A 26,878-nucleotide genomic window follows, 5' to 3' on the forward strand; every position below is an offset into this window, starting at 1 on the left:
CCACCGCTTTCACAGGTAGCTCAAAAGCAGTCTAGTCACTCTGGTGTGGAGCCCAGATCCAGGCTGGTTCTTCAACTTCCAGAGACAGCCCATGTCAAAGAGAATTCATGACCCTGGGGTCTGTATGAGCTCTGCAGGTAGCCCAAGTGACTCCACGGGAGATGCACTGTTTCTACAGGCTTGGATCCAAGTGTCTGGATCTACCAGGAGCACATAACTTCAGCAGCACTGACATACCCACATGCAGAGGCAATTCTAGAAGCAAGGGAACAGCAGAGCTAAAGGAATTCAAGCTGGATACATTCTAGCATTCAGAAGGGACTGGCATGGAGATGAATCACATTTTATAGACAGTCTCCCCTAATTTTCCACACAGACATTCCTAGCATAGAACGCTTGAACAAAACCACAGTACGGCCAGTAAAATAACTCTTCCTTCCTAATGGCAAGAAATCTGTTTACATATTCAAGCTTTAAATCTCTCAAAGAGCTAAATTGTTACACTTCCACTCCTAATACCAAAACAAGCAACCTGTAAATGCTAGGTCCCTACTACATAAGTGAAAGGTGTTCAAACAAGATACAGAGCTAATACATAACAGCTTATAACACAACTTTTATTAGAAAAGTTATACATAACAGCATCAACTATTTTCAAGAATATTAACCTTGAAAAGCAACAAAACCAGACTAAAAATGTATAACAAGAAACTAATGACCTTTTCTATAATTAAACATTCAAGTTATCTACAATGTCTCTTTTTACAAAGGGGAAAAAAAAAAAATCATGGTTTTACAGGCACATCATGTTGAAAATAAAGCTGCAGTAACTTTATACAATTAACTTTTCCAAGGATTATTAAAACATGGTCATCATGTAGTCTCAGATTTTTTTTAAACATTCACATAATTTTACAGTTGAGTATACACTGAAATTTCAGAGTCCCAAAATTATTTCACAAAAGTGCCAACATTAAAACCAGAACCTTCAGCGTGAATAAATTTGCCCTAAAAAAAGTTAAGACAGGTTTCCATAATCAACATATTCACATAATTTCTGGTGCTACCTGGTCTAACAGTAAAGCTTCATTCTTTGTAAGTAAAATCAAATGGGACTTCTTTTGCAAAACGGATAAAATGTTTTGAACACAGGAGTGTGCATTATTGGAAAAATTCATACTAAAACCATAAATATACCCAAAGAGCCATTAATACACTACACAATTAAGTGGAACTGTGCCCGTTTGTACTGTATATTCAAGTTTGCTGCCCTTTCGGTACAGGTGGTATCTGAATTTAGCATCTTTACAAAGGCAATCTGTTCAACTTCTCTTATTCCCATATGCCTACTTAATAAAAATCAGATAATTTACAATCTAGAAGTCTGTTTTAAAAAGTCTGGAGTTTATATACAGCTCTAACAAACCTAAAGCATTTTGATATCTTAAAGGTTTAAATGAAATGACTAGAGTTTTTATTTGACGCTTATTAACAGTGATTAGCCATTATCAGTAGTGGACCATAATGAGGTGACAAGTGAAAAGGAATGTTTCGTCTAAAATGCCTAACACATGTTCTGTCCTTTCATGTATGCAATAGTATCACATAGAGGAAGTGCTTTCCACAGACACCCGTTTCCCCTTAGCATCAAGGGCTACAAAAATCTGACTGCAAAAATGCAGTGACAACGCAAGCTGACATATCAGGCACTACCTTTCATATTGGCAGCTTTAAGAGACCCACGGTATGCACAAAGATCTAGGGAAGGGGAGAAAAACCCACTACTATGAGAAGCAGACCGAACATTTTAGACGAGTTTGGCAAAGTTTTTAATCAGACAATAGGTTGGCCATTCAGGTTTACTTGTATAGGTTAAAAATATCACTATTCAATCAACTAGTCAAATTATTGTAAGACATCTTCATCGATACTCAACATTACATGCACGAATATTGCACACATCTGCTCTGAGTTGTTAAAACAATCTTCATATGGGTCCTTGAGCTGCCTGGTTTCTGCAGTTAGAACTCAAGTCACCCACCCCAGCAGTTTCACTAAAAATTTAAGTGGTAAATTTAAAATACAAAAACCAAAATAACCCGAAAAGAAAACCAAGGACTTTATACAGACAGTAAAATCTAAATTTTCTGCAATGGTCTTGTGGGCCCTACAGATGGGGCAATACATGTACGCACTAGTGAAACAAACACTAGCTCTGCTGTATCTAACCATTCAAATAATATGAAATCTGGGACCAGGTGTTGCAATGATGTCACTGTAAGGCTCCTCCTGTGTCAGCTCTATAGCTTGCTGTTTTTTAAGTACCAGGAAACTGTAGAATTTTGCAGCTGCTTGTTTTCTATTCGTATTTCTGCACAGCTCAAGCAAACTGATAGATTCTGCTCCAGTCTTAGCAAGAGCTCTCTGAAAAACAAACATCAATACCACAAATTAAATAGAGAAGTACACACAAACAAGAACGTCCACTGGCAAGATTATGTTTGTGGTCACCCCCAGGACACTGTGAGGGGTTGGGAAGGACTCGACACTGGATGGGGACATTGCAACATGTGCATGAAAATTTCTATATGGATCTTTATCTATATGAAACCAAGCAGGCTTTCCAGAGATACATGAAAAAAAAAAAAAATCAGTCTTGAATCTGTGCAACTTACTCCAGAAACACCGTAGTATGGCACCAGATTCTTTCTGCGCCAATAGCTAGCCAGTCTTTTTTGACTACAGAACAAATGTTTTTAAATAGTTTGTTTCTCAAAGTAAAAATAACTCCAAAAATAATCATGATCTATTGTTTAAAACAAAATTTCAAGAGCTAAAGTTTTTTAAAAGATGTATAATTTTCCAGGGTGAAAGACAGCTTGTTTCTTAAACTCCTCTGTTTGTCTGAAACTAAATACCCAAAGTCACTTACATTTTTTCAAAGTCTTGGCCAGAATATTAAAAAAAAAAAAAAAAAAAAAAATCAGGAAAATACATCTGTTTGCTGGCTAGAACAACAACTGACGTCTTCAATTTAAAGCAGAACCGTCTGCTCTGGAATATCTACTAGATGAAAAGATATTAGGATGGCCAAACCAAATTACTTTATATTAAACAGATCTTAACTTTGTTACAGACTTAATGTTTCAGCCATCCAGTGTGATTCTCTTTTAAGCACATGGAAGAGAGAATTGAAGAAAAAAAAAGCTAGATATGGTCCAGAAGAGAATTCTTAAGCTCTTTTCAGAAATTGTGATGAAACATTCAGAAAGGAAAACATTTCACAACACTACCAACTAAACATCTGTATACTTTAAAAATTACTTTTAAGCAACAGTTGTACTGGTTTAGGCTGAGACAGAGTTAATTTTCTTCAAAGCAGCTCATATGGTGCTATGTTTTGGATTGGAGAAAATGTTTTTATTTCGGAGCAAGTAGGCTGGGGGTGCACAAGAAGTGGGGAGGGGACACAGCTGGGACAGCTGACTCCAGCTGACCAAAGGGATATTCCTTACCATGGGATGTCATGCTCAGCAACAAGAACTGGGGGAAAGAAGGGGTGTGTGTGTGTGTGTGTGCACATTTGGGGTTACGGCATCTGTCTTCCCAAGTAATCATTATGTGTAATGAAGCCCTACTTTCCTGGAAACGGCTAAATGTCTGCCTGCTGTTAGGAAGCAGTGAATGAATTTCTTATTTTGCTTTCCTTGCACACACAGCTTTTGCTTTAGACAGTTTAATAGCTATCTCAACCCACATGTTTTCTTGCTTTACCCTTCCGATTCTCTCCCTCATCCCACCAGGGGTTAGTGAGCAAGCAGCTGTGTGGGGCTGAGCTGACTACCAGGGTTAAACTACAACAGTTTAAAAATTGTAACTAGCAGAATTCTTGCAGGTGTGCAAAAAACTAACTTAAATCACATTAGTTTACAATGTAATCTGAATTTAGGTGTGTTTAAGTGTCATAAAGACTATTTATGAGTTTAAAATTAAGGTTTCATTGTTTAGAGATGTAAGCAAGTAATTCTTACAATCTAACTCTACTAACATTTTCCAGAAATGTAAAACTTTTGCTTGATTATATCGTACTTTTGAGAAACTTGATAGAATATGAAATACTACTACATCTCAGTTTACTGAAAAGTCAGCAGTGTTCCCTCCCTCACCCAGTCTACGATACTGGAACTCCGGAGATACAATAATGACGATGAGCTTTTATCAGCAGCGATGGAGCCTATCAATTTTACAAAAAATTGAGGATTACTTTGGAAAACAAACAGCTTAGAGAGATGGAACTGAAACACTTCAGTGACAGTAAAATCTCAGGAGTTGCCAAAATGTTTAAGGGAACAAAGGGGTAGGAGCCACAAACTAGACTGAAAGGCAAAGGTAGTCCAAGAATGTATGAAGTACACGTACAGAGACTTATATGCAAACGGTCAGCAGTTTGCACTTAAGCTCAAGTGTATACTAAGGGTGTTCAATTATCTTATCAGAAAAAAGCTCTTTAGTTCTAGCAAGCAAGAATCCATCCTATAAAGATTATCTGTCTGTGCAGACCGAAACCACATGCTGAAAAGTAATGCTGCACCTCAGCCAAGGTCAGATTCCCACAGTTGTTATAGATTCACCTTATCATAGCATGGAAATTTTCAAACTAGCCTAGCTGGGAGTAAACATCCAGTAAAATGGCTTTATCCCTAGACCTTGATGAGGTTTGCCTAGGGTCACATAGCACAAAGTCAGAGGTGCTAAGGTTTGATTAAAACCACAAACCCAATCATTTTAAAATTTGAATTTCTGGGAGTCTTACTTGCACACCAAGTGTGGCCATAAAGGCTGAAAAACATTTAAGCAAAAAATTTTACTTCAAAAGTTCTTGGGAGAAGAGTGACAATTGTATTACAATTTAATCAATTACAAGCATTTTTCTTCCCCTCTAAGACTGAGCTGCTATTTTAAGTCTGTAACATCTACTGCAAAGAAAACTCTTAACCTTTTAACTCGGGTCAAAAGTGTTGGTGGGCACACTCAAAAGCTACTTTAATAGAAATCAAATTATCATGTGTACCTGAAGTCCATGAAGCATTTGTTGAGTCCTCTTGTTCCATCTCCTTTCTTCTTGATCCTGATCACCCCCTGTGCCGTCTTCTTCCTGCAAGCATCCAAAATTCATGCATTTACAAAACAATAATCTTTTAATCCATTGAGTTATGAAATGAAAGATATTTCTAGACATCACTGCAGCTTTTTTCTTTTGATCAAGTCAGAAGGCTTAGATAACTTGAGTTGCAGGATACATCCAGGAGAGGCAGGAAGTGTGACAGAGGAAGACACACATGTAACTGATGTACCATAGTAAGGTTGCTTGCCACTGACTGTACTCAAAATGTTATGCTGACAATTAGTAAAACAAAGAAGTTCAGTCATTACAGCTGAATGGGAAGAGACATTTCAGTCTAATCTAGGACTGCTAGTACTGAACCTGTACAGTATCAGCAATGCTTTTATTTTGCAAACATTAATAAACACACACATGTTCTCTGTGGAAATGGAACCATTGAAAAGGAAAATGGGTTGCTGCTAGAAGCTGTGAGGGCCAGCTATAACGACTCAGCTCCCCATGTCACCTACGCAGTACTTGTTTATGGAAGATGTGTTATATATGGCTTTTACAATAAAAACTTTGTTTTGAATCGGGAATTAAAAAAATTACCATAAAAGTGACACATGCAAGCAGTATCTGCTTTGTTTCCAGTCTTGAACTCAAGAACCTCAAATTATGCAGAAAAACTGCTTAGCCATTTTTTTTATTTCTCAAAAATAAGTCAGCATGTATTTCCTCCTCTTCATTGTACTACTTTTAAAGTAACTTTTCTCTGCATCCAGCAACATCCTGAAATGGTCATGCAGTAAGTCCCTTCCAACTGAAAAGAGTCTATTCTAACAGCTTTTTACATAGCTAGGAAAGTCATCTTGACTAAAGTAACTCACATTTCTTCATACATAAAACTTGTTACAGAAGGAGACTTGACATGTCCAGATACATTTTTTTCCAACAAAACAGATTTTATAAAACTAAATTAATACTATGCATTTTGGATGTAAAATAAAAAGAATCAATGAAGTTTGTTTTGATATCCTCAGAATATTAAATATTGTAGTTAAGAAACAACTTCAGTTATCACATTTTAGGACAGGGACTGTTTTCTTACAAAAACCTACCTTTATTAAGGGTCATGAACTATTTAAAATATAAATATATAAAACCATAAAATTAAGTTCAAAACTTCTTGTATAAGGCATCATAAATAGAGTGGTTTAACCCAACCATGTGTGAGAACAGGAGAACCCTCTAATTCAAAGCAGATCCACAATTTATGAAATGGAATAATGTAAATAATATAAAATGGTCATGGAATAATTTAAAAATCTACATTTCCGAAGGTTATCATTTCCCAAGCAATGTCTGAAGATTTATTTCTTAATTTAACAAATTCTCTTAATTTAATGAATTCAAAGTCAAACAGTGCTGGGGAACACACAAACCCTTTCTACAGAGTTCTTACCTCCTCTTCCTCCTCCTCCTCTTTTTCCTTTTCCTTCTCCTTCTCTTTTTCTGGCAGAAGTTCTAGCTCTGGTATTAGCTGGCAGATGTTTTGGGGCTCCTCTGGAGGCATTTCTACAGGTGGTATTTCCAGCTGTTGTGACGGTGGATGCTTTAAGGGTATACAATACCGTTAAACAGATAGCATCATTTTATCCATGCTTTTACAATAGACTGCTGATGCTACAAACTAGTTTCACAAAACCCAAGTCTCTAAATCTTAGCTGTTTGTCAGAGTTTTTCATTTTTGAAAAATTAAAAGCAATTTGTTTTGTTTTGCTGTGCATCCATGTATTTTTAATCCTTTAGATTTTATTCAAACCAGAAATTACAATACCGCTATAAGGAAAAAGGCTTTCCAGTAACTTCACTTAGTCCACCATCCAAACTACTGATCTCATTTCTTGGATCATCACATGCAACTTTAAAATCCCACATAACCAGATGCAGTGCTACATGAACACACTTTAACTCACTGGAAAAAGACATCTTCAAAATATCAAAATGTTGTTCTTTGCAATACAAGCATGAAGGCATTGAAATGTAGGTACTTTGTAAAGTTTCCAAAAATGTAGGAGTGAATTTGGTGCTCAAGTATCATTCTCAGACGATATCAAGAGGAAAATCCAGAAGAGCAGTTTAACAGAATTTATGTAGTCAGTTTTAATAAAATTAATATATTCTCCCCCTATACACAGTTAAGTGTTCACCAGTAAAGTTACCCTGACACCTGAAACTGTTTCTACACATAACCTAAAAGAGCTCAAACTAACTTCTGTTTCAGAGTCATACAGCAGGTATCACTACAGTTATGTTGCTAGAGGCCTGATCTGGTTGGCATGATCTAAGAATTCCCAACACACACCAATACCATTGACTTCAGCAGAAAGTATAAACAGCCAATGCCAATCTCACAACGTCATTGGCGACATGGCCAAGAGGAGCAGCAGCTGCCATCCTTTTTAGTAAGACAATGTAACATCTAACAGTCTCATTCTACAGTGAACAACCTGTTAACCAAGAAACATGTGAAAAGTGGGGTTAAAAAAATGCAAATATGAGAAAGACAGCATAAATCAGGAATGTTCACACCAGGTTAGCATTCAGAAAAAGAATACACCTTTCATTTTGCCCATTTCCTCTCCCCTGCACAAATACGGTTTCCTTTCACACTGCATCATAGCTTTTACAGAAGAGGTAGATGATAGCTAGTTTCCAAGTCTACTCATAACTCAACTAGGAAATCTCTTCTGAAGATCAAAGTTTTTCTTTGAACCCTTAACCCTGGAACACTGGGACCATCTTAAAAAAGGAAGTTGGTGCAGCTAGCACAGTCCTCTCTTCATCAGCAAAAGCTGTTCGTATATACTTGCCAAGCAGAAGAACGTCGTCACTTTGAAGAACTTTGTATGCAATACACTTTACTCTTTGAACACTTTCTCTGGAGGAAACAGTGCCATTCCTTTATCCTACCTGCATTTTAAATGTTTCAGTAAGCTCTCCACTTCAGAAAAACACCATAAAGACTACCCAGGGACAAAGATTCTGATACTACTCCAGCATATCTCACAACACCACAGAAATGTAGTGCCTCCAATCTCTGTCACTTCCTGCTCAAAGACACTACACAATTCTCAGTCTCAAAAAAAAAAAAAAAAAAATCTTACTCACAGGTAACACTGGCTCTGGTTCTACTTGCTGCAGTTTGCGTTTAACACCTGTCTGAGGTGGTGGGGGTGGCATAACAGATTCATCCAGGTTGGTTCTGCTGCCTTCCATCATTGATTCTTGTAAACGACTTGGTTCTTCCAGAATAGGTTCATCTATATTCCACAACAAACTCAGTTTTAGATACTTTAGTAGTTTCAAATTACATTACTAAGTCTAATCTGCTTGCATAGCTTTTGCAGTAACTTAAACAGAATTGGTACAGATGTGCACACAACCCAATTCAATACCCATTTAATCCACTGGATCAAACTGAATCTCTAAGTGTCTTCTACTTCTAGGAAAAAATGCTATTTTAAGTTACAGACTGTATATCAAGCTAAACAACCGTTACAAAGATCTTTGCTTCATTCATAATCTTTGGTGACTTAATATAAAGCACAAAGGAGAAAAATAAGCTCTAAAGGAAAGCAGAGCATCACTGCCAAGACACAAACCAATGACATCTCGTTGCTGCTGTTGCTGTTGTTGCTGCTGCTCCTCTCTGGGAACCTCTGGGTTTTCAAAGTCTTTAAGGAACTCATCAAGGTTGTCAGCTTCCCCACCTTTCCTCCTCTTTCTTAGGTCTTCTGGTACCAGGGGTGTAAGACAACGAGTAAAGAGCTACAGGGGAAAGGTTACATTATTCACCATTGTAGTTCTCAGTGTCCTTAATTTCATTTCAGGGCCATCATTTTCATTTCATTATGGGCCATCTTCCTTTCCCATTTTTAAGCTCCTCTCCAACAGCAGTAACATTTTAAGAAATCATCTATTTCTGTAACTGATAAATATTTTAAGCATTGATGTTATCTTAGTTGTTTTAATGAATTTTTTTTTAAAAATTATGAATACTGCTATCACTATCTCACTATTCATATGCCAATGTTTACTATATATGAGGCACAACCCTGAACATAGTCCATTTAGAGATGAACCTGCACAAAAACATTACCTTCAGTAGCCTGTTATTCCACAAAGGCTGTGCAGGCAGAGAGAAAAGCTTTTCAACTCCACCAGTTTCTTTCCACATCATCAGTTTCTTAGTAGGAGGTGCCAAGTCCAAAGTGGTAACAATATCAGAGTAGTCACTTAATTGGGCTCGAATAGTCTTGCTATCCAGTTCTTTCACGCTGTCCACAATCAGCTTTCTCTTCCTCTTTGCTTTGGTTTCCTTGACTGTTGAGATTTTTAGCATGTAATGAAGGTTAGCTCAAACAGATACCACACTGTATAATAATCTTGCAGGTTCTCTATAGGTCTTATTTGCCCATGTATAAAGCTGCCTCAAGAATCTAAGGCCATGTTAGCTTAGGGAGAAGGAATGAAAAGCTATAAGCACTATGAAAAGTTCAACACTGGGAACGCTGTCCCATAACCTACAAATTCTTCTGTGTATACCTGTAGTTCAACTGAATCTACTTAAGGCTCAACATCATCAGCTGCACATGCCTCCCTCCCTCATGGCTTGCTTCTCAGGCTGGCGTTCTTCAGCAGCAAACCCCTGAGATATAAGGGTCCCTCTGACCAAAGAGTCAAAATACCACACCAAGTTTTTCCCCTAAGCCCTATCTGAGCTTTGGAAGGGTTAATGTGGGTGGTTATCTTACCTGTACCTCTCATCCTGCTCTAGAATGACTTTACTGTAAACTGCTTACAGCCTGGCACTCTGCAGCAGACCCTGAAGCTCTGGCAAATGCTGTCTTTGCTAGTCCCAGCGGATCAGCTAGGACCTCTGTTGTAGCGTGCCGCCAGAGGGCAGTGCTAGGGCTTTTTAATTGGCCAAGCAGTAAATCAGGGCCTGGAGTTCAGTCTGAAAACACAGGACAAACTACATTTTTTCCAGATCTTACTTTTTTAAATAAAGCAGGGATCTGTTTATAATGAGCCAAACACAGTATCAGTTAAAATAAGAAAGTGTCTTGCATTAGAAAAAAAAAACCAAGTAATTTCACTATTTAGTAGAACTTCAAATACAAAGATGCACCTCCTTAATTCAGCAATTCATTAAAGCTATGAATCACTAGGAGAGCACTCATTCTCCATGTCAACAGTCACTCCTGATCATCAAATACAATGTATCAAGAACGGTGCCGCACTACAGATACTGTATTAGAATTAAAGACATGATGAGTTCTATCCTAACTCACTGTATTTTAACCAGCATGTTTATCAAAAGCTAGAGTACCATGCCACTATACATACTGACTGCAGAAACTACAAACTAGTATCCTCCAAGACCATCAATGTAAGCTACCTACCTACCTGGAAAGTACTGGAAGGCTACGGTTAGAATAAAAGGAATTCAGCATTTGGTCCCTGGTTTCTCTTCTAACTGAGAAGTCAGCAGCAGTACTAGACATTCATTTCCACTCCAGCGAGCTAAGGTGATCCCTGATGAGCCAAGTGAAATATTCCCAAACAGCTTACTCACCGGTTATGTCAATAGGCTCCAGAGCAAAAGCTTCCTCTTCATTGGGAACAAGCGTTGTCTGATCAGTCATAGTTGGTAATGGTTCAACTGGATCTACCGAGTCTGGGCTGTCTGGTCCACCCACTGCCAATTAGAACAAGTATCTTGCACTATTGCCAAAATATGAAGAAACTGTGCTAACCCTTCCCATCCCCTCCTCCACACCTTAAAGTCATTTACCACAGGATACAGGACACATACTTTCAAGTTCAAGATGCTTTTAAGGAATTAGCATCCCAATTAAATTAGTTGGAAACTAAGTAATTCTAGATCTAGCCCTAGATAATACTCACTCGATACATTATCATCATCATCCATATCATCGTGGGGAGGCTGCTCTGGCATCATTACTCCACTTTCTGAGAGCGCGGGTGGGTCATCAAAAATACCACCATCATTATTACTGAGGAGTTTGTCATCTGAAACAACCATACAAAAGAAGAATCAGTTTTGCATCCACGAATTCATGAAACAAGTACAGGCAGATTTATGACAATACAGATAAAGATAGTGCAAAGGTTAGAAATACCTATACTTTCAATGCTGACACAAAAGCAGCTAGGAGTGCTTTTTCAAGGCACAATTCAGCTCAAATTTTGAGCTTACAGATAACCTTTATCACAATACACTTGCCACATATTTGCATCCTACTAGGTTTTTTAGTACTTCACAGAGAAGCACTCAATACAATTCTCAACATATTAAACCCTTGGAAGAAGTCAAGGAACAAGAAGAAATGCATACTGATTTTTCTCTGAAGAACATTATGTATAGAATGGAAGAACTCTAGATGATTTAATTTTACTCAATCTGAAATATGCCAACACTTCACATGCCACACATCATCTATATTGCTGTAGCACTCAAACCAGAATTCCACTGCTGAAGGCATAACTTAGAGAGGGACCTTGGCAACAAAGGAAACAACCTCCTCTCCATCCCCCCCAGGAATTATTGAGGCAGAAGGTAGGACAGAGGAAAAACAAATTTCTCAGACATACCCAATATTCCACCATCATTTCCTTCTCCAAAATTATCATCTTTGTATTGGTCTTCATATTCCAGGTGATTAGATTTCTCATTGAGGTGACTGGTGCTCTGTTCAGGTTCCAGCAGGAGATTGGAAGCACTGGTGCTCACTAGCATGTCATCCTCAAATGCACTACCTTCTCTCATCATCTCACGATCATCCATCCCAAAGTCACCTGCAAGAATACAATTTCACTGCTGTAAATGCTAAAGAACCAAGATGCAAGAGACCTAGCTAATCAAAGGCCCAAATGTAAGACCAAACTTCATTTCAAGTGATCTTTATTGCAGAATTAATGACAAGATGTAAGGAATTATGCCTAGCAATACTATGGCAAAAATACTGTTAAAATAATTATAAAGATAACCATCTCTTCTTCAAAGCATTTTATTATACTTATTTTAATTGATTTTAGCAAGGTCCTACTAAATTTTAGCTGCACTGAAACCAAAGAATTCCAAGGAATTCAAAAAAGCTGTACCTTATGCCTCAAGGTTGGGCTTCATGTACAGAGAGCAAATCAACACCACCATCAATACCTAGATTATACTTTCAAAAATATTACTAAATTATGGATTGTACTCTGGAAACTATATATTCAAATACAACTGTCTTCAGGCTTTGATTCGTATCTTAGAACCCTGTCCTTGAAAAGATACAAGTAAACTAGTCACCACTAACTGCTTCAGCTTTAGAAATCTCATAAGTTTCTGACTGAAAACATGCCTAGGATTAAAGCAATGGCTGACTTCATATTCATACCAGATTCTGAAAATTATAATTGACATAGCAGTTCACTAATTAACCTGACTGAATATTCTTCAGCTTTATACAGGCAGCTAGAAGCTTGCTGAATATTAGAGGACAGGATTTTTGGAAAAACTGGTGTGTACAAACTAAAAATTAAATGTATGGAAACACAGCATGTTTTGTACTTAGTGGGAAATCTGCAGTAATTGCAAAACCGTAACTTTACAGTTACCAAAACTAGCTTAGTAACAAATAATAATACATGAGATTTTTTACCAAAGTCATTATCCTGGAGAATACTGATGTTGCCTACTTCTTCTCTCATTGTAATTTCTTCCACTCTACTCTGGTTCAAACTGAACTGCTGGGCCACATCAATATCACTTAAACAAACAGAAGGCAATTATTAAAAATCTCCTTTTTAAAAACAAAATTAACAACAGATAAAGCCTGCTTAGATAAATGCGAAATTAGTTCCTAAGTAGTACACTATACACTTAATTTAAAAAAAAGCTGATGGTAAATACAAAATAGAAAACACTACTTAAAATAGTAAGACCATCCATGGTTAAAACCTGTAATCCAAATTTTGTTAGCTTCTGGGAAACCGGTTATCGGTAACCCCTCTCACTCCTTGTTATGTTGGGGTCAAAATTTTAAAGGCCAAATTGATAAGGAAGAAAATACTTTCCCCCCCCTTCAACTTCAAAAGCTATTAGTATAATTTCTCAAGAAGTATATCCAGTAACAGTACCAAGCTAACACTCTTTGTGGTGTGTTAAGGTACGTTTCTTAGAAGAATACAGCATTTTTATGCAGTTTCAAATTAGTATATACTCCAAATAAATATACTCTAAATAGAACACTGAGTAAAGCAAAGTGTATCCCAGAAATTCCATTATGAATAATACAAAAGGGTAACATCAATTTTTTAAAGATCAAGAACTATTCAAGTTGTACACTTATTATGTTTACAAGTAACCCATTAGTATTAAAAAGTTAAGAATTACAAGTGCCACTACAGAAGGTCAACAAGGACATTTCCACAAAACTAATCTTGTCTAACCTGAGAATGTACGTGATGTAGACTGCTTTGCACAGAAGAAAAAAGAAAATGATAATACATATCTGAGTTTTTCAGAAGCTTCTGCAAGGACAGCTTTAACTTTAGTTAAAATTACATGCTACTATGAACTTAAAATTAATACAAAGATGGTTGGTATATTAAAAACTTAGGAATACAAGTTACCTACAGACTTTTTAAATTCAGCAATAAGTATGTTGTTCAAAACCAGGTTCTCCTCCACTAAAACCAAACACCATTTGCATGGAAATAAAAAAAGCCAAGCTTACTCTAGATCAGGAAGTGGTTGGTCAAAATCATGAAATTCCTCAGGTAAAGTAATAGCATTGTAAGCAGCCTCTCTGTTTTCCTCAGGCAAATCGACAACCCCTGCAGAGAAGAACACTCAGACATGAGTTCCCATTCCTTACAAGGACAGCATTTTTCCCCTGTGCCTTCAGCATTGTTCTCTCTGCATGAGGTTCTTGTCTTTAAATTGTTGAATCGAGGTGATGCTAGACACCTACAAAGAGACCTTAGATCACATTACTATTGAAATTCAGTCTAAATTCAAAATACGTACCTTCAGCCCTTATACTGTTTTGTATAACCCTGGAAGTTTCAAATCACTCCATAACATTTGTGTAGCACAATGCAGAGCTGTGCACCTAACACAGGTGACGTATGTCATCACAACATTATGCAGGTACCTGCCATAAAATCATTTTACCACGGTGCTCCAGATGAGCTGGTTAGTCCTATATTTTGGTTTGGGTAAAGCAGCGGCAACAAGACAGCATGGTTTGGGTAAAGCAGTGGCAACACAGTATGACTATTTTGTTACTGGGTCATGTAGTCAGTTCAATTAACTCTGAAAGTGCTAGCACAATACTGACTGTACTTGGGCTACACAAACTCTTAGGCTTCTACATTTAAAACATCTGGATGACCTAAACCACATACACACCTTTCCTTGTCCTCCTGAGATGCTTGATCTGCTATTCAGTGGGCATTCTTTTCCCACAAAAACAGTACCAGTAGTTGGTGCCTCCCTTTTATTCAAAAGCTCAGAGGTCAGGACACTTGAAAGTGCATGGGAAATGCAGGTTCAATTCCTTCTGTAATACGCAGATCTGAGATCTATGTTCTGCCTTCTGACCCACATAACACAGGCAATTGTGAGGTACAGATACTTCAGAAACACTCTGCCCACTGTGTTCCCCTCCACAATGGATAGTCAAAGAACCAGTGTCCAGAGAGACCAGGAACAAACATGAGTATGTAGTTTACTCATCTTGGTACTTGGCTAGGAATGGAGACACCTAGGCCATCCTTTCAGTGCTATGCAATATTTTTTACCTGTTGGCTGCTTAAAATAAAACATGTAAATGATTCTCAAAGCAGCGAAGATCAAACCAATTCCTAAGCCAAAAAGCTGAAAAACTGAGAAGACAAGAGCCTCAACTTATTTCAGGTCAGCATGCCACTTTTTGTAAATCTTGTTTTAAGGCACTTCACCTTCTACGTGCACTCTGTTGAGAGTGGGAAAAATGGGGGAAAATTGAGCCCTGTGAAATTAAGACAAATTTATGTGTTCTCATCACCCAGGGAAGTTAAATGCAACAGTAAACAAAAGAGTCACAGCAAATTGCCACTGAAAGCTACATAAAGTTCAATGCCTGAATCACAACACAAAGATCAGGAAGTGAAGACAAAGGCATTATATACCTTAAGTTTTCTCAAATTTACTGTTGCGCTGGCTTTCAAGAGTTGCCTTTTAAAAAAAGTCTTAAGTTCAGCTTTTGAATCTATTACACTCACAAACTTAAAAAAGGTAGAATATGATTCAGCAGCTGTGAGTATCCAGCTGAGTCACTGACACAGCTACACTCCAACTAGAAAAAAGTTAACCAGGCCAAAATTAAACTATCAGCCATGCGTAAGCCTAGTAATTAACTGCTGGATGCAAAGTCATTTCAGATATTAATATGGCTCCCCATCTTCATGGAAAATCTTACAGCAAGCAACAATAGGGGGGAAGTTACATGTCACACAAACAAACAGGAAAATATCTTTTTTGTGCACACTGCAGTTCATGTTATTCCCAGAAACCAAAATGTGAAAGTGGCAAAAACCCACCTTATTTGTTTCTTTTGTAACTCACGGCAAGGCAATCTTTACCCTTAATGGAAACAAGCTCCCTTCTGTGCTTCTATTCAGAACATGCAACTGGCCTTTTTCAGACTTGTGACAGAAGGTAAAAACCATGCAGCATATTTTCATTTAACGCCATACACCAACAGAAGCCAAAATCATAACTGATATTTTACTGGATCAGCACTAATAGGAAAAGTTTTCATTCAGAAATCAATTAAAACATGTTTTACAACATACAACTCAGTCACACAGCCAGCCTGAAGCTGCACTAAAGAAAACAACTTCTCCTTTAATCCTTCATAACTATGTAATTCTTCTACAGATATGGGAAGGTAGAATTGTATACCTTCTTAATAAATATCATTATATAACAACGTAACTTTTCAGAGAGTACTTAAAGACAGATACCTGGACGAAAAGCCATCTTAATCTTAATGAAAGCCTCATTACAGTCTGCAAGAAGGTATTTTGCTTTCCTGTGGTAGATTCTAACAACACCTAGTAAGAGATGTCCTGAAGTTCGAAGTGCCATCTTCACCTAAAAACATATTGCACAATCAGTGAATTAGATGTAGCCTTGCTTTCTTTTCCCTTTAATGAAATTTGTCAGCTTTGCATAAGTTTTGCAGTAACATCAAATATCCAAAACAAGTATAAAAATCAGAAGAAAACTGAAGAAAGAAAGAATACGAAGTCTACAGTTCAAGATCATACTCTACGTATTCTTTATGGATGACCTGGCAAATACCAGTAAATTAATAGCAGCTCACTCCAGGAATTCCCAAACACTGCTCTGTCTACTGTAAAAAAAAAAAAAAGATGACAAGACAAGACCCGTTTTACCACATCTTTTTTCTGACACCTTTGTTACTTTAATTGTGAAAAAAGTAAAAAAAAAACAAAAATTTGGACAACCATAAATTATGATTTGGTTAAGTAAAATTTGGTTAAAAACTGTTACTTGTTACCTTTCCATCTTGTGTCCTGCAGATAAGGGGAAAATCAGAGAGAAATAGTGGAATAGGTGGGGTGTCCATAAACAAGCACTGCCACATTATAACAAGTTTAAGTTCCTTTCCTTTTTAACCTCACTGCTTTCCTACGTTTAAGTAGTAATCAACTATCTGCTGTGAGAACAGAAAAATGATCAGTATTTGAGGGACAGATGCTTCTTAAGTACTTTAGTCTGAAAGAGCATAAGACTTGTGTTGAAGGGTACATAGAATAATTGTCTCACAGAATGATCAAGCCACACAGGGCTTAATCTCAAACTCTAAGAATTCAAAATTTTTATGGCATAGAATGTCTTCCTAATATTCCAGTTGATCAAAGTGTTACACAAAGTTAAATATATGAAAGAGTGCCTATCAATTTATCCTTTTTCTAAAAGAATGCTGCAGTTCACTAATTAGTCCATGAACATCATCTTTTAAATCCTTCCAGAGCTAGAAGCAAATCACTGGTTTAGAATAAATAGTATCTCTGTGACTGTACTATACATCTTTTGCTTATACGTAGCAGCTCTTCCAAAATCCAGAGTAGCATTATAGAAACATTTATTTCTATCAACCAAAAAATAAGCTAAAAATAAGCTCTGTTTTTCAAATAGTTCCTTTTCTTCTAAGACATTCAGACATCCGTGAAGTGACAGAAGTCACAACCATATCAGTCCACTAGTTCTTAAATGAAAAATTTCATTTTCATGAGTAGTAGAGGGAAAAAAACATCTAAAAGTTCAAGTTCCTCAAAATTTCCTCTGGTTTTACAACAGCCATTCAGAAGTGTTATGTTCTTTCAGTTTTGTTACCTTTCACTTCCCAGAAAACCAGATACTACAAGCTTCAAATGAAAGGCTTTTACACTAGAATGTAGTATTTTTATTTTATGGAAAACTATCCTCATGTTACCAATAACATCACAAGCTTTTGATATTTCAGATCTTTTTGCTGTAGCAAAGCAGAAGCATGCTTTGAACTTAGGTCACAAGTATATACAAGAATATCTTAAGTATTTTTTCTACAGCTCCCAATAACAGCAGCACTGAAAGTGTCATCATAAGGCCTGTAAAAGTTACTTCTTGAAAAGCCTGGGCTTTCCTCTCTTCCATTTGCTTCTAAATGATGCATAGTACATCAAGATACAAGTCCTTCAGTTATGCAAAGCAAAACATTTTGTAACTAAATTGCATGATACTTTAGCATTAGAAAACTGACAAGAAAACACTCTTCAGAATCAAAGAGCCAACAGGGTACTTCACATCTGAACAGACCTTTCCATCCTTTAAAATAGCAACATTAAGAATTTTATTTGTTTCAGTGACCCAAATAGTAACTACCACCTGTACACACAATTTCTTTTCACTACAAGATAACATTACATCATTGTAAAATAGATACCTTTGGTGAAATGATACTCTCCACGCTGCTCTCCAGATTACATTCAAAAACATGGGCTTTGGTTAGCTTCTTATCCCAGTGGGCCGCCAGCCAGATTTTGGCCAGCGGCCCACGCTTGCTCAGGACAAAGTGGGCATAGAACATGGTCCCAGATGTCTAAAACAAAGTGCAAACCTGTAAAAAGAAAGGCAAATTTATTAATTTTTCCTATACATTTTTTTTGAGGAACACCTTGTAAACACACCCTTTATCCGCAGTAAGCAAAGCACATGTTTGCTTTTCAATCATTAAGGTCAGACTATTTGTATAAAATATGTAATAAGTCAACACTTAAAGTGGTGGCCATGTAATAGCTTACATATTTACTGCAGAGGAAATGTAAAGCAGGAAGAACAGCAACCAATGACCATTTACATAATTTAAAAATGTTTACCTTCCCTCAAGAAAAAAAATTGACTATATTAAACTTTATGGTAATGATGCTGAACTCACATAATGCAAACAAACATATCTCAGTTTTCAGTCCACAGTAGTCTTCTACCACCACTTCCATCTCTTTCTACTCTTAATTCAGTAGCTACTACTATACCAGTATATATTCTACATTGTTTCAGTAGAACATCCAGCATTATAAAATACATAGTCCTGAACTTTTTGGACTTCACCCTGTTTTCTTAAACAGAAAGTAAAATTATGTCTTCACTTCTGAACAGACTGCTCTCCATTTCATAATCCTCTTAGGAGGAACACTTCGTTTTTTATACAAGTGTTGATAAACATGGTAAAAAAAATTGACTGCATTATTTCAAACTTCCTGAAAATTTCATTTTCTTCTTTCTGCTTCACCAGAAAAAACAGAACTCCTTTTATCTACATATCTAGTAACTACCTTCTTACAGCTGATAAGATGCCAACATATCAAACTATGGGGAAGCAGAACAGCATGATGTCTTATGATCTAAACCTGCCAATTTCATGCATGACGTAAGCATGGTTCAGTTCAATTACAAGGTGAGAAAACAAGTTTGCTTTAAAGAGGTAGAAGATTCTCCACAAACAGCTTTTTCTCCAGCAGTATCTGTAACTAGATAAAAAGAAGCGAACAAGAACAGGAGAGATGCAACAAGTGCATTTTAGTTTTTACCTTCTCCATGCCTACAGAAAAGCTACCAGAGGAAGCACAGGAACCTAACAGTAAAAGCAAGGCAGTTTAATCTGGGCAGAGCCAGTGTGAGGAGCATCAGTTTCTAGCCATAAATAGTTTTTACCAAATGCATAGTGTTTACCAAATGCATGCCAACACAGCTTATAAGCAAATAGGGAAAATAGGAAAACACAAAGCATTGGTAAACATGACAGCCAGAGAGCGTCTCAAGAAGCCAATTCCTAAACCGTACCAATTTACTTGTAGGTAAAAGAAATAAGTTTCAAAGCAGCTAGGGTAGGGCTGTAGATATATAGACATACATATATATATAGGGTATGCTTCACACACACACAAAAAAAAACCAGCACAGTTGTGACTGCTAGGAAAGTTAAGTACAGGAGCAAGAGAAGCACTGCATTACTGGTTCAGTGGAAGCAAAGTCAACCTCTAGATATCTGCATAACAGATGAAAAACTGTAGACCTAGGGGTAGATCTCTGAAAGTAAGGGCAAATAATTTTTTTTTAATTTTGTGGTTTTGCTTGTTTTCTTTTAATAAATGGGATTTGAAGGAATATAAAGGATAGGGAAAATTATTTTTGTAGTTGTATCATACTCCATACTTATACCCCCTCATAGGTATCACTCAACGTGCAAGATGATGAAAGTTTCGAATTTCAGCTGCATTAAAGAGAGAACGGAGTTGTTTGGACAATAGAACTGATTCTCAAGCTTATCCGCCCTAATAACAGACTGGCCACTGATTCTGTTCATAGCCAAGAATGAACACAGTGTAGCGGATTTAAAGGAAATAAAGGCCATGGTCAGCTTCAGCTCGAGTTAACACAGTAGATCAAAAGGATTAAAACTACTCTTAGGAGTGAAGTTGATAGCTTTTAGTCACAACAAAACTGCAGATTACAAAATGTTAAAATGCCATTTTTATTTGTTGAGATTGTGTGGGGGCTAAGGACAGCACTGCACAAAGATGGACATGAACAAACTTTTCTAGGAAGCACAATGAAACAGATTTGGAAGTCTCCTTGATCAATAAAAGCTATCTAAAAGGAAGGTATTCTACTTCCCCCCTCCGACCCCCAGTGTTTTTTGAAAGACATCACACTGTCTCAAAGGCCAGCAGACAATTCAATCCCTTGTGCATTTTCAAAGGCCTAACAGTATTTTTGTATATGAAGAGACATAACTTTGCAGCATGGTGTTTTGGTATCTTGAGTTGCTACCACAAACCTGCACTGCTCTGGTAACAGCAGGCCTGTAAATTACTTCTGAATATGAGGAACAGCGGAAAACACAAACATACAGTTAACAAAACCACTTGCATTACTCCACTAAAAACTTCCAACAACAGTTGCAAAATAATGTACTTTAATTCATGGAGTTTGGCACAATTATTTACCAATGCTTTATAATCATTAAAACATGTAGCATGGGTTTCACAAAACTCCAAACATACAGATAACTGAAAATATACTGAAGATTGAATGTAATGAATATACTTAAATGTGAAACATACTATTTGGACAAGTTGGACAGAAAAAAAAAAATCACTTTAAATCCCAGATAGCAAGGGCAATGCAAGCATGACAACTATCCAAGAGGAAGTAAGGTTCCCCAAAAAACTGAGCTGTCAGATCACACCAAGGCTAATGATTTCACTTTTATTTTTTCTTTTTTAACAGACACATTGGTAACTTCTACTTCTTTCTGTCTTTTAAAGAACTGACAAGCCAAGTCAAAGTACTCTCCATAAGGGGGCTTAACATATGTGAATGGGTTTCAAAACATATGCTTCATTAGCAATTAAATCAAAGAACAGAGACTGAAAACCACTGCACCAAGGGAAGGGACAGAAACAGTAAGTCGTCACCTGTATTTGTGGTATTGCCTAGGTTTGACTACCACTCAGTACTGGAGTTATGGATCAAACCTAAAACTTGCTTGTAAGACTAATGAGAAGATTATACTACCTGTGCAGGGTACTTAAACTTTTGGAGAGATTAAGAACAAAAAGCAACTTGCTTCTGACAGAAGTTGCCTGTTTCTCCTCATCCATAATGAAGCCTTGCCACAGCGAAATACACAAAGAGAAACAGTGATAATCAGACTACAAATTAAAGTGTCTATTAATCTGAACTGTTATTAACAAGTAATACTTCTATCCCCTGAAGCACTAATCTCCTGTCACAATATGAATCTCTGCCACTTCCTAATTCCAGCAGATGCTCTGCTCTGGTAACACCTGCGTTACAACCACCTTACCTTTATGGTTCGGAGCTAGAGCAGTTCAGCTACTGTTGTTCAGAGTATCAGCACAATTGCTTAAAGCAGGCCCCAATTGTTGCTCTCACTTTCTCCAGATTTTTTTCTTTCTTTTCAGATAATTCTTTTCCTTACTTCAGGCTTTTTGTCTGATCTTTAATTCATAGGCCAGTATGCTGATGCAGTGGCATAAAGAAGAAACAGATTTTTCTGGCATAATTTGAGACTGGGATGAATGTTAAAGAACTAAGACTTTCTTGGAGTGGCAGAGTGCTCAGGCAGACACGTAAAACATATGTCGCTGGCTGCAAAAGCAACTCATAAGAATCCTCAAAAGAAAAAGGGTACTTGATGGCTCTTATAAAGCTTGTGAGGTAAAATATAACTGTTAACTTTTGAAATTGACTGGATATGAACCAGGACCTTGAAACTTGTTCTGAGAATTTACTCATTTTTCTGTCTTGCTTGCACTGCTCTGAGGCAAAAATAACATGTACTCGCACAAGACCAGGTGGGACCAAATCCTGATCTTGCCAAATTGCGCTTTTAAAAGACTTTAAACTTGATTTTAATTAACATCGAATTTGCTTCAATGTGCCACAATTGTCCTCAGGTTCCTCTGCCTAAATTGGTCCTCAACAATTGCATAATCTTATTTTTAATATTTTTCTTTGTATAGAAGTGTAAAAAAAGGCTATACACAAAGTAACTGAACAAGTGAAACTAATACAATACAGATAGTACACAGGGTCTGACCCAGAACCTGCCTGTTTCATTCTCATCTGAGTATCTGGTAATCGATCCTCCTGAAGAAGCAACAAGAAAATTGGATAGATGCTACCTATGAAATTCATCTTAACCATCAATCCATAAATCTTAAGTCTTAAAATCCTTCTGCCTATTAGAATGGGTAACTACCTAAACTCTGAAAAGCACTCTTGCATAGCTTGAGTCCCATCCTTCAAGACATTCAGAAAGAAGCTTAATGAACTAACAGTTGACAGCAGCATTGCAGACAACAGGTACGATATTTACCATATTTTAATTTGACCATGATTCACTCTAGCCCATTAAATCCACTTGCCTGTTACTCTACTAAGTCAGGTTAGGTATACACACACCAGTTCATATGTTAAGTTCAGTCTTCAATTTGTTTTATTGTCACCTACTTCTGTTACTTTTGTAAGGCTACTCCAGAACCACAGTCACCCACTGATCAGCAGACAACTTCCATACTACAATTTAAAAATCAGACAGTAATTTTTAATTCATTTGTTCTTATGCTATCCTTCAATCTCTTTTCTTTGCTGGTTCTGCCCTACACACATACTTTCTTCCTATGCTGTTTCTGTTTTGCTAAGCCCAGCCAGACCCGGGTGATTTGGTGAAGAGTGGAGCTGGCCCTGCCGGACTTCAGCAGTCCAGAAGGATTACCCTGACCCTGCAATTGTACTTTGAGTTCTTCAATTTTAACTCATAACCCTTCACTACACAGTCCTTACATGTCTAAAACCTCCCTGGTGCAGGCACTTACTAATGTTGTGTCACTTGCAGGTTTCATTAGCACAAGGAACACCTGGTGCCAATGAAAACAAAAATTTATCACAGGACCAGTCTTCACAAACTCCACTAATAACTCCTTACAGTTCAAGGCCTCTTTTCAGCACTATCTTATTTCATCTCCTTCCTTCAACCACCTTTATAATTCTCTGGTTAATCCGAATTTTTCTGAATTTTAATATATTTTTTGTGGCACCTGCAGCTTTACTGAAGTTCAGTGACAAGTCACCTCAATTTCTTATGTCCACAAAATCAATTATTGAAAAGATGAAATTGAACTAGTCCAACTTGACATACCTTTGATAAATGCATACAGCATTTCCCATTTGTCTCCAGGTTTTGGTTTTTCCATCAATATTTTTTCTGAAATCCTATGACTAAGGTTGCACTACCAGGTCTAGAATTGCTCAAAACACACCACTCCTTTACAGAACTGCATTCAATGTTCTCCAATTACAATATACCACGCACCTACATAATCAAACTGCTAGAACCAGCACCCCACTAAAGGTACTAATTCAAAAGGCAGATGACTCAGAATTATTGTACAGTATTTGATATTACTGAACCCTATGAACACTGTTCACCCCCCACCCCCAACTCCATTTTCCTATCTAAGCCTCAGCAGCTATCCTGCCCTCACCTTTACATTCAGTACACTCCTCCAGTAGCAGTCTTTTTAATTTTAAGCCCTATCTCGATTATCCCAACCTGTTTTGCGCAATTCCAGTTCTAAGTCAAGCTAATCCTCTTGCAGAAACCACGTATTAACACACTCCTTAAATGTACATAAATTGAATAAGAGAATAGAATTCCTTATGTCACTTTATTTTCTGTGGCAGTTATTTTTCTACACTGCTCATGCAGAGTCCAAATGTAAAAAAACTTTCTAACATTTTGCCTCAAAGAAGTTAAACTCATGTATTAACTGAGGCAACTACTCTCATTTCTGTGGGAAATCCCATTGTATCAGCAACCCTGATGGCAAGACAAGACTTATATAATTGTGTGGTAATTTAAGTTTATTGTAGGTCTCACTAACTTTGTGCTCCTCCTTTTATTCCCCCCACCACACTTACTTCCTCTCTAATTAAAACTTTAGATCAGTGGGCTTTGTGTTTCCAAGTTTCACAGAATGTCAAATATTTACAAATGAGCCTTCACAAAATAAAATGCAAGCCAGGCTCTACTAATGTTTTGATGTTTCCCCATTTCTAAAGTTTTACTAAAGAAGAAATTAATGAAAGTGTATGCTTATTGCACACATTCACACAACATGGGCCTAAGTGACAACTTCTCCAAATCTACACTATTTTCTTCCATGTATCTAAATGTAAAGAGCCATTTTCACTGAAACAGTGTCATGCCAATAAGTCAGTGACTCCAGACTTCTTTTGTTATTGATAAAAACACACCTTGGTTTATATTTAAAAGAAACCTTTCATTCAGGGCCAGTGAGAAATCTTAAAAATTACAGTAATATTTATATCAGTGTCCATAGGAGCTGCTAGAGAATTATCTTAATTCTTCAAGAGGCAGGCATTTTTAAAGAGCCCTTTTATTTGCAGATAACAATCACAGTGCCCAGAAGGTAGTTCATATGTTACTAGTGAGGATCGCGAGAACATTCAGTAGTCTGCTTTATCCAAGTAACAAGCTAAATTACATTAGAAAATAAGAGACAAGCAGATGAAACTTTGCTCCTCTCCCCCTCCCCAGACTGCAGCAGCCTCACAGTTACGTCGTGCTTTTTGCCAACCCACACCTGGGCATCTGTTACATTATTCCGGCCGCCAGACCCCAACACCTCGCTCCCTCGTGGAAGCGGGGAGGCCACTGCACCTCCGTGCGTGGGGCCGCTCCAGGCTTCCAGACCGTCTCCACCCCGGAGCGAACACCCCTCTCCGCCTCCTCCCCGGCCGCACGCTGCACCGCCCGCCGGGGCTCTGCCCGTGCCGCCGCCAGGCCACAGACGGGGCCCCGCTGCGCCCGACCTCGGCGCAGGTCACCCCAACCACCCAGGACCCCAGCCCCAGCCCCGCCGCCGGGTCTCGGGGCAGCCCCACCGCCCTGCCCCTCCCGGGGAGCCCCCGGCGGCGCCGCACACCACGCTGCCAGGTGGGCCCCCCCCCTCCCGCCGGCCCCGCCAGGAGAGCTCGGCCGAAGAGCCGGCGAGGCCGTGCCCAGCCGCAGGGGGCCAGCAGCCGAGCCTGAGTAGGCCGGCAGCGCCCCGAGAGCCAGGCTGCGGCCGGCCCCCGCCATTCCCCTTAGGAGAGCGGCAGCGAGCCGGGGCGACCGGCGGGAGCGAGCGCGGCTGGAGCCACTCCTTACCCTGGTCCGGAGCTGGAGGAGGCTGGTGCAGCGGCTCGCGAGGCCAGGCTCAGTAACCGCTCCGCTCCTCCTCCCCGAGCCGAGCCGCTCACTCAAACAAACAAGATGGCGGCCGCGGCCCTTCCTGCCGCCCAAACCAGCCGTTCAAATCGGCAGGATGTTTACTGTTAAACTGCCCCACCGCCCCCCGGCCGCGCCGCCGCCCACTGCGCCTGCGCGGCACTCCGCGCCACGGGCCGCGAGCGGGCGGCCGCCCGACGGGAACGGCCAACTGCGCCTGCGCGCCGCCCCGGCCTGCGGGCCACCGCCCGGGAGCGGGGCGGGGCAGCCGGCTGACGGACGGCGGGATGAGGGGTACCGGCCTGCGGGGCTAGGGTGGGCGGGGCCGAGGCGGGGCTGTGGGGAACCGCGCCTGCGCTGGGCCCCGAGCCCTCCTCCGCTGTTCCGGGGTGTGCCCTGCCCGCAGGCCTGGGCCCGCCGCGGTCGCGTGCGGTCTGTTACGGGGCCCGCGCACGGGGCCTTGTCCGGGGTCCGCATCTCACGGGTGGTCAGGCAGTCTCCCGGCCTGCGGGGGGCCCCTGGGCGCTGCCTGGCCGGGCCTGGCCGGGGGACGCCGCTCTGCCCGACTGTGGATCCCGCCGGGGCCGCCCCTGGGGCGCAGCCGGGCTGCCTGTGGTGCTGAGCTCTCTCGTTACCCCAGCAAGCAGCACTGCCTTGAAGGGGACTCCGAATTCTTAGTTAACTTGTTGTAAAGCACAACAAGAGACTCTCATTTAAAACAAACGTACTTTTTTACAGCCTGCTTCCTTAAGACGGTTAACACACCAGGTCTTCTCTCTGAGTTTTGCAGGTTACTTCTGCAATCTGGGACACTGCAGGTGTTTCTTTTATGTTGTGGGGGTGTTGACTACTTTGGGAACAACTGTCTGCAACGTGCATTTTCTTCGTTTGGACTAACTGAATTTGAACAGGACTTAGGTTTTACTGTCTCTAATTTGCTAATCTATGATAGCTGCCTGTGACATAACAGAGAGGCAACTGTGGCTTCAGCTGGACTTAACCAGAAGGAATCACTAACTAGGTAAAAGGAATGGAAAGGGACAACAAGGAGGCTGCTTTTGGCAATAGGATTTTTCTGGTGTTCTCTCTGAGGCACTAGGAAGTCTGAAGCTACAAGTACATAAAATAACATTCTGGATAAACAACAAACAGTCTTTAGCCCAAAGAGACCCAAAATACAAAAAACCTTATTAAAATAACCTCTCAGAAGTAATATTTTTTGTGTAATGGGGCATCAATTTGCAAAAACAATGTTACAATATCAAGAAAATCTGCCTACCAAGGTTTGAGAAGTATTACTGCTATCTGTGATACTCAG

The 26,878-nt window shown here is 39.0% G+C and overlaps 1 protein-coding gene across 2 annotated transcripts; it reads right to left on the bottom strand.

The window, feature by feature from the left end:
- Window positions 1–596: 596 nt before the first annotated feature.
- RAD21 (RAD21 cohesin complex component) lies at window positions 597–25,696 on the bottom strand. 2 transcript variants are annotated; one of them, XM_074886855.1, is made up of 14 exons: window positions 25,501–25,696; window positions 18,184–18,357; window positions 16,196–16,325; window positions 13,921–14,020; window positions 12,844–12,950; window positions 11,789–11,992; window positions 11,081–11,206; window positions 10,749–10,871; window positions 9,270–9,493; window positions 8,773–8,938; window positions 8,279–8,430; window positions 6,570–6,719; window positions 5,072–5,155; window positions 597–2,424 (listed from the first exon to the last, which is right to left on the bottom strand). In XM_074886855.1, the coding sequence occupies exons 2-14, from the start codon at window positions 18,325–18,327 to the stop codon at window positions 2,233–2,235; spliced, it is 1,902 nt and encodes a 633-aa protein (XP_074742956.1). In that variant the 5' UTR covers window positions 18,328–18,357; window positions 25,501–25,696; the 3' UTR covers window positions 597–2,232. The 2 variants fall into 2 exon arrangements, 1 of the variants encoding a protein (XP_074742956.1); XR_012631266.1 differs by lacking the exons at window positions 597–2,424; window positions 5,072–5,155 and adding an exon at window positions 7,479–7,617 and having other exon boundaries at window positions 6,592–6,719.
- Window positions 25,697–26,878: the final 1,182 nt, after the last annotated feature.

This window comes from Strix uralensis, chromosome 1 (assembly GCF_047716275.1).
Source record: "Strix uralensis isolate ZFMK-TIS-50842 chromosome 1, bStrUra1, whole genome shotgun sequence".
In the NCBI taxonomy this organism is placed as follows: Eukaryota; Metazoa; Chordata; class Aves; order Strigiformes; family Strigidae; genus Strix; species Strix uralensis.

Bases quoted from the DNA above. Each gene is read 5' to 3' on its own strand.
- RAD21 (XM_074886855.1), bottom strand. From the start codon at position 18,327: ATGTTCTATGCCCACTTTGTCCTGAGCAAGCGTGGGCCGCTGGCCAAA. The intron at 16,326-18,183 runs GTATCTATTTTA...ATATGTTTTTAG, and splicing joins AGAGTATCATTTCACCAAAG to GTGAAGATGGCACTTCGAAC. The intron at 8,431-8,772 runs GTTTGTGTCTTG...TGTGGAATATAG, and splicing joins GCAGCAACGAGATGTCATTG to ATGAACCTATTCTGGAAGAA.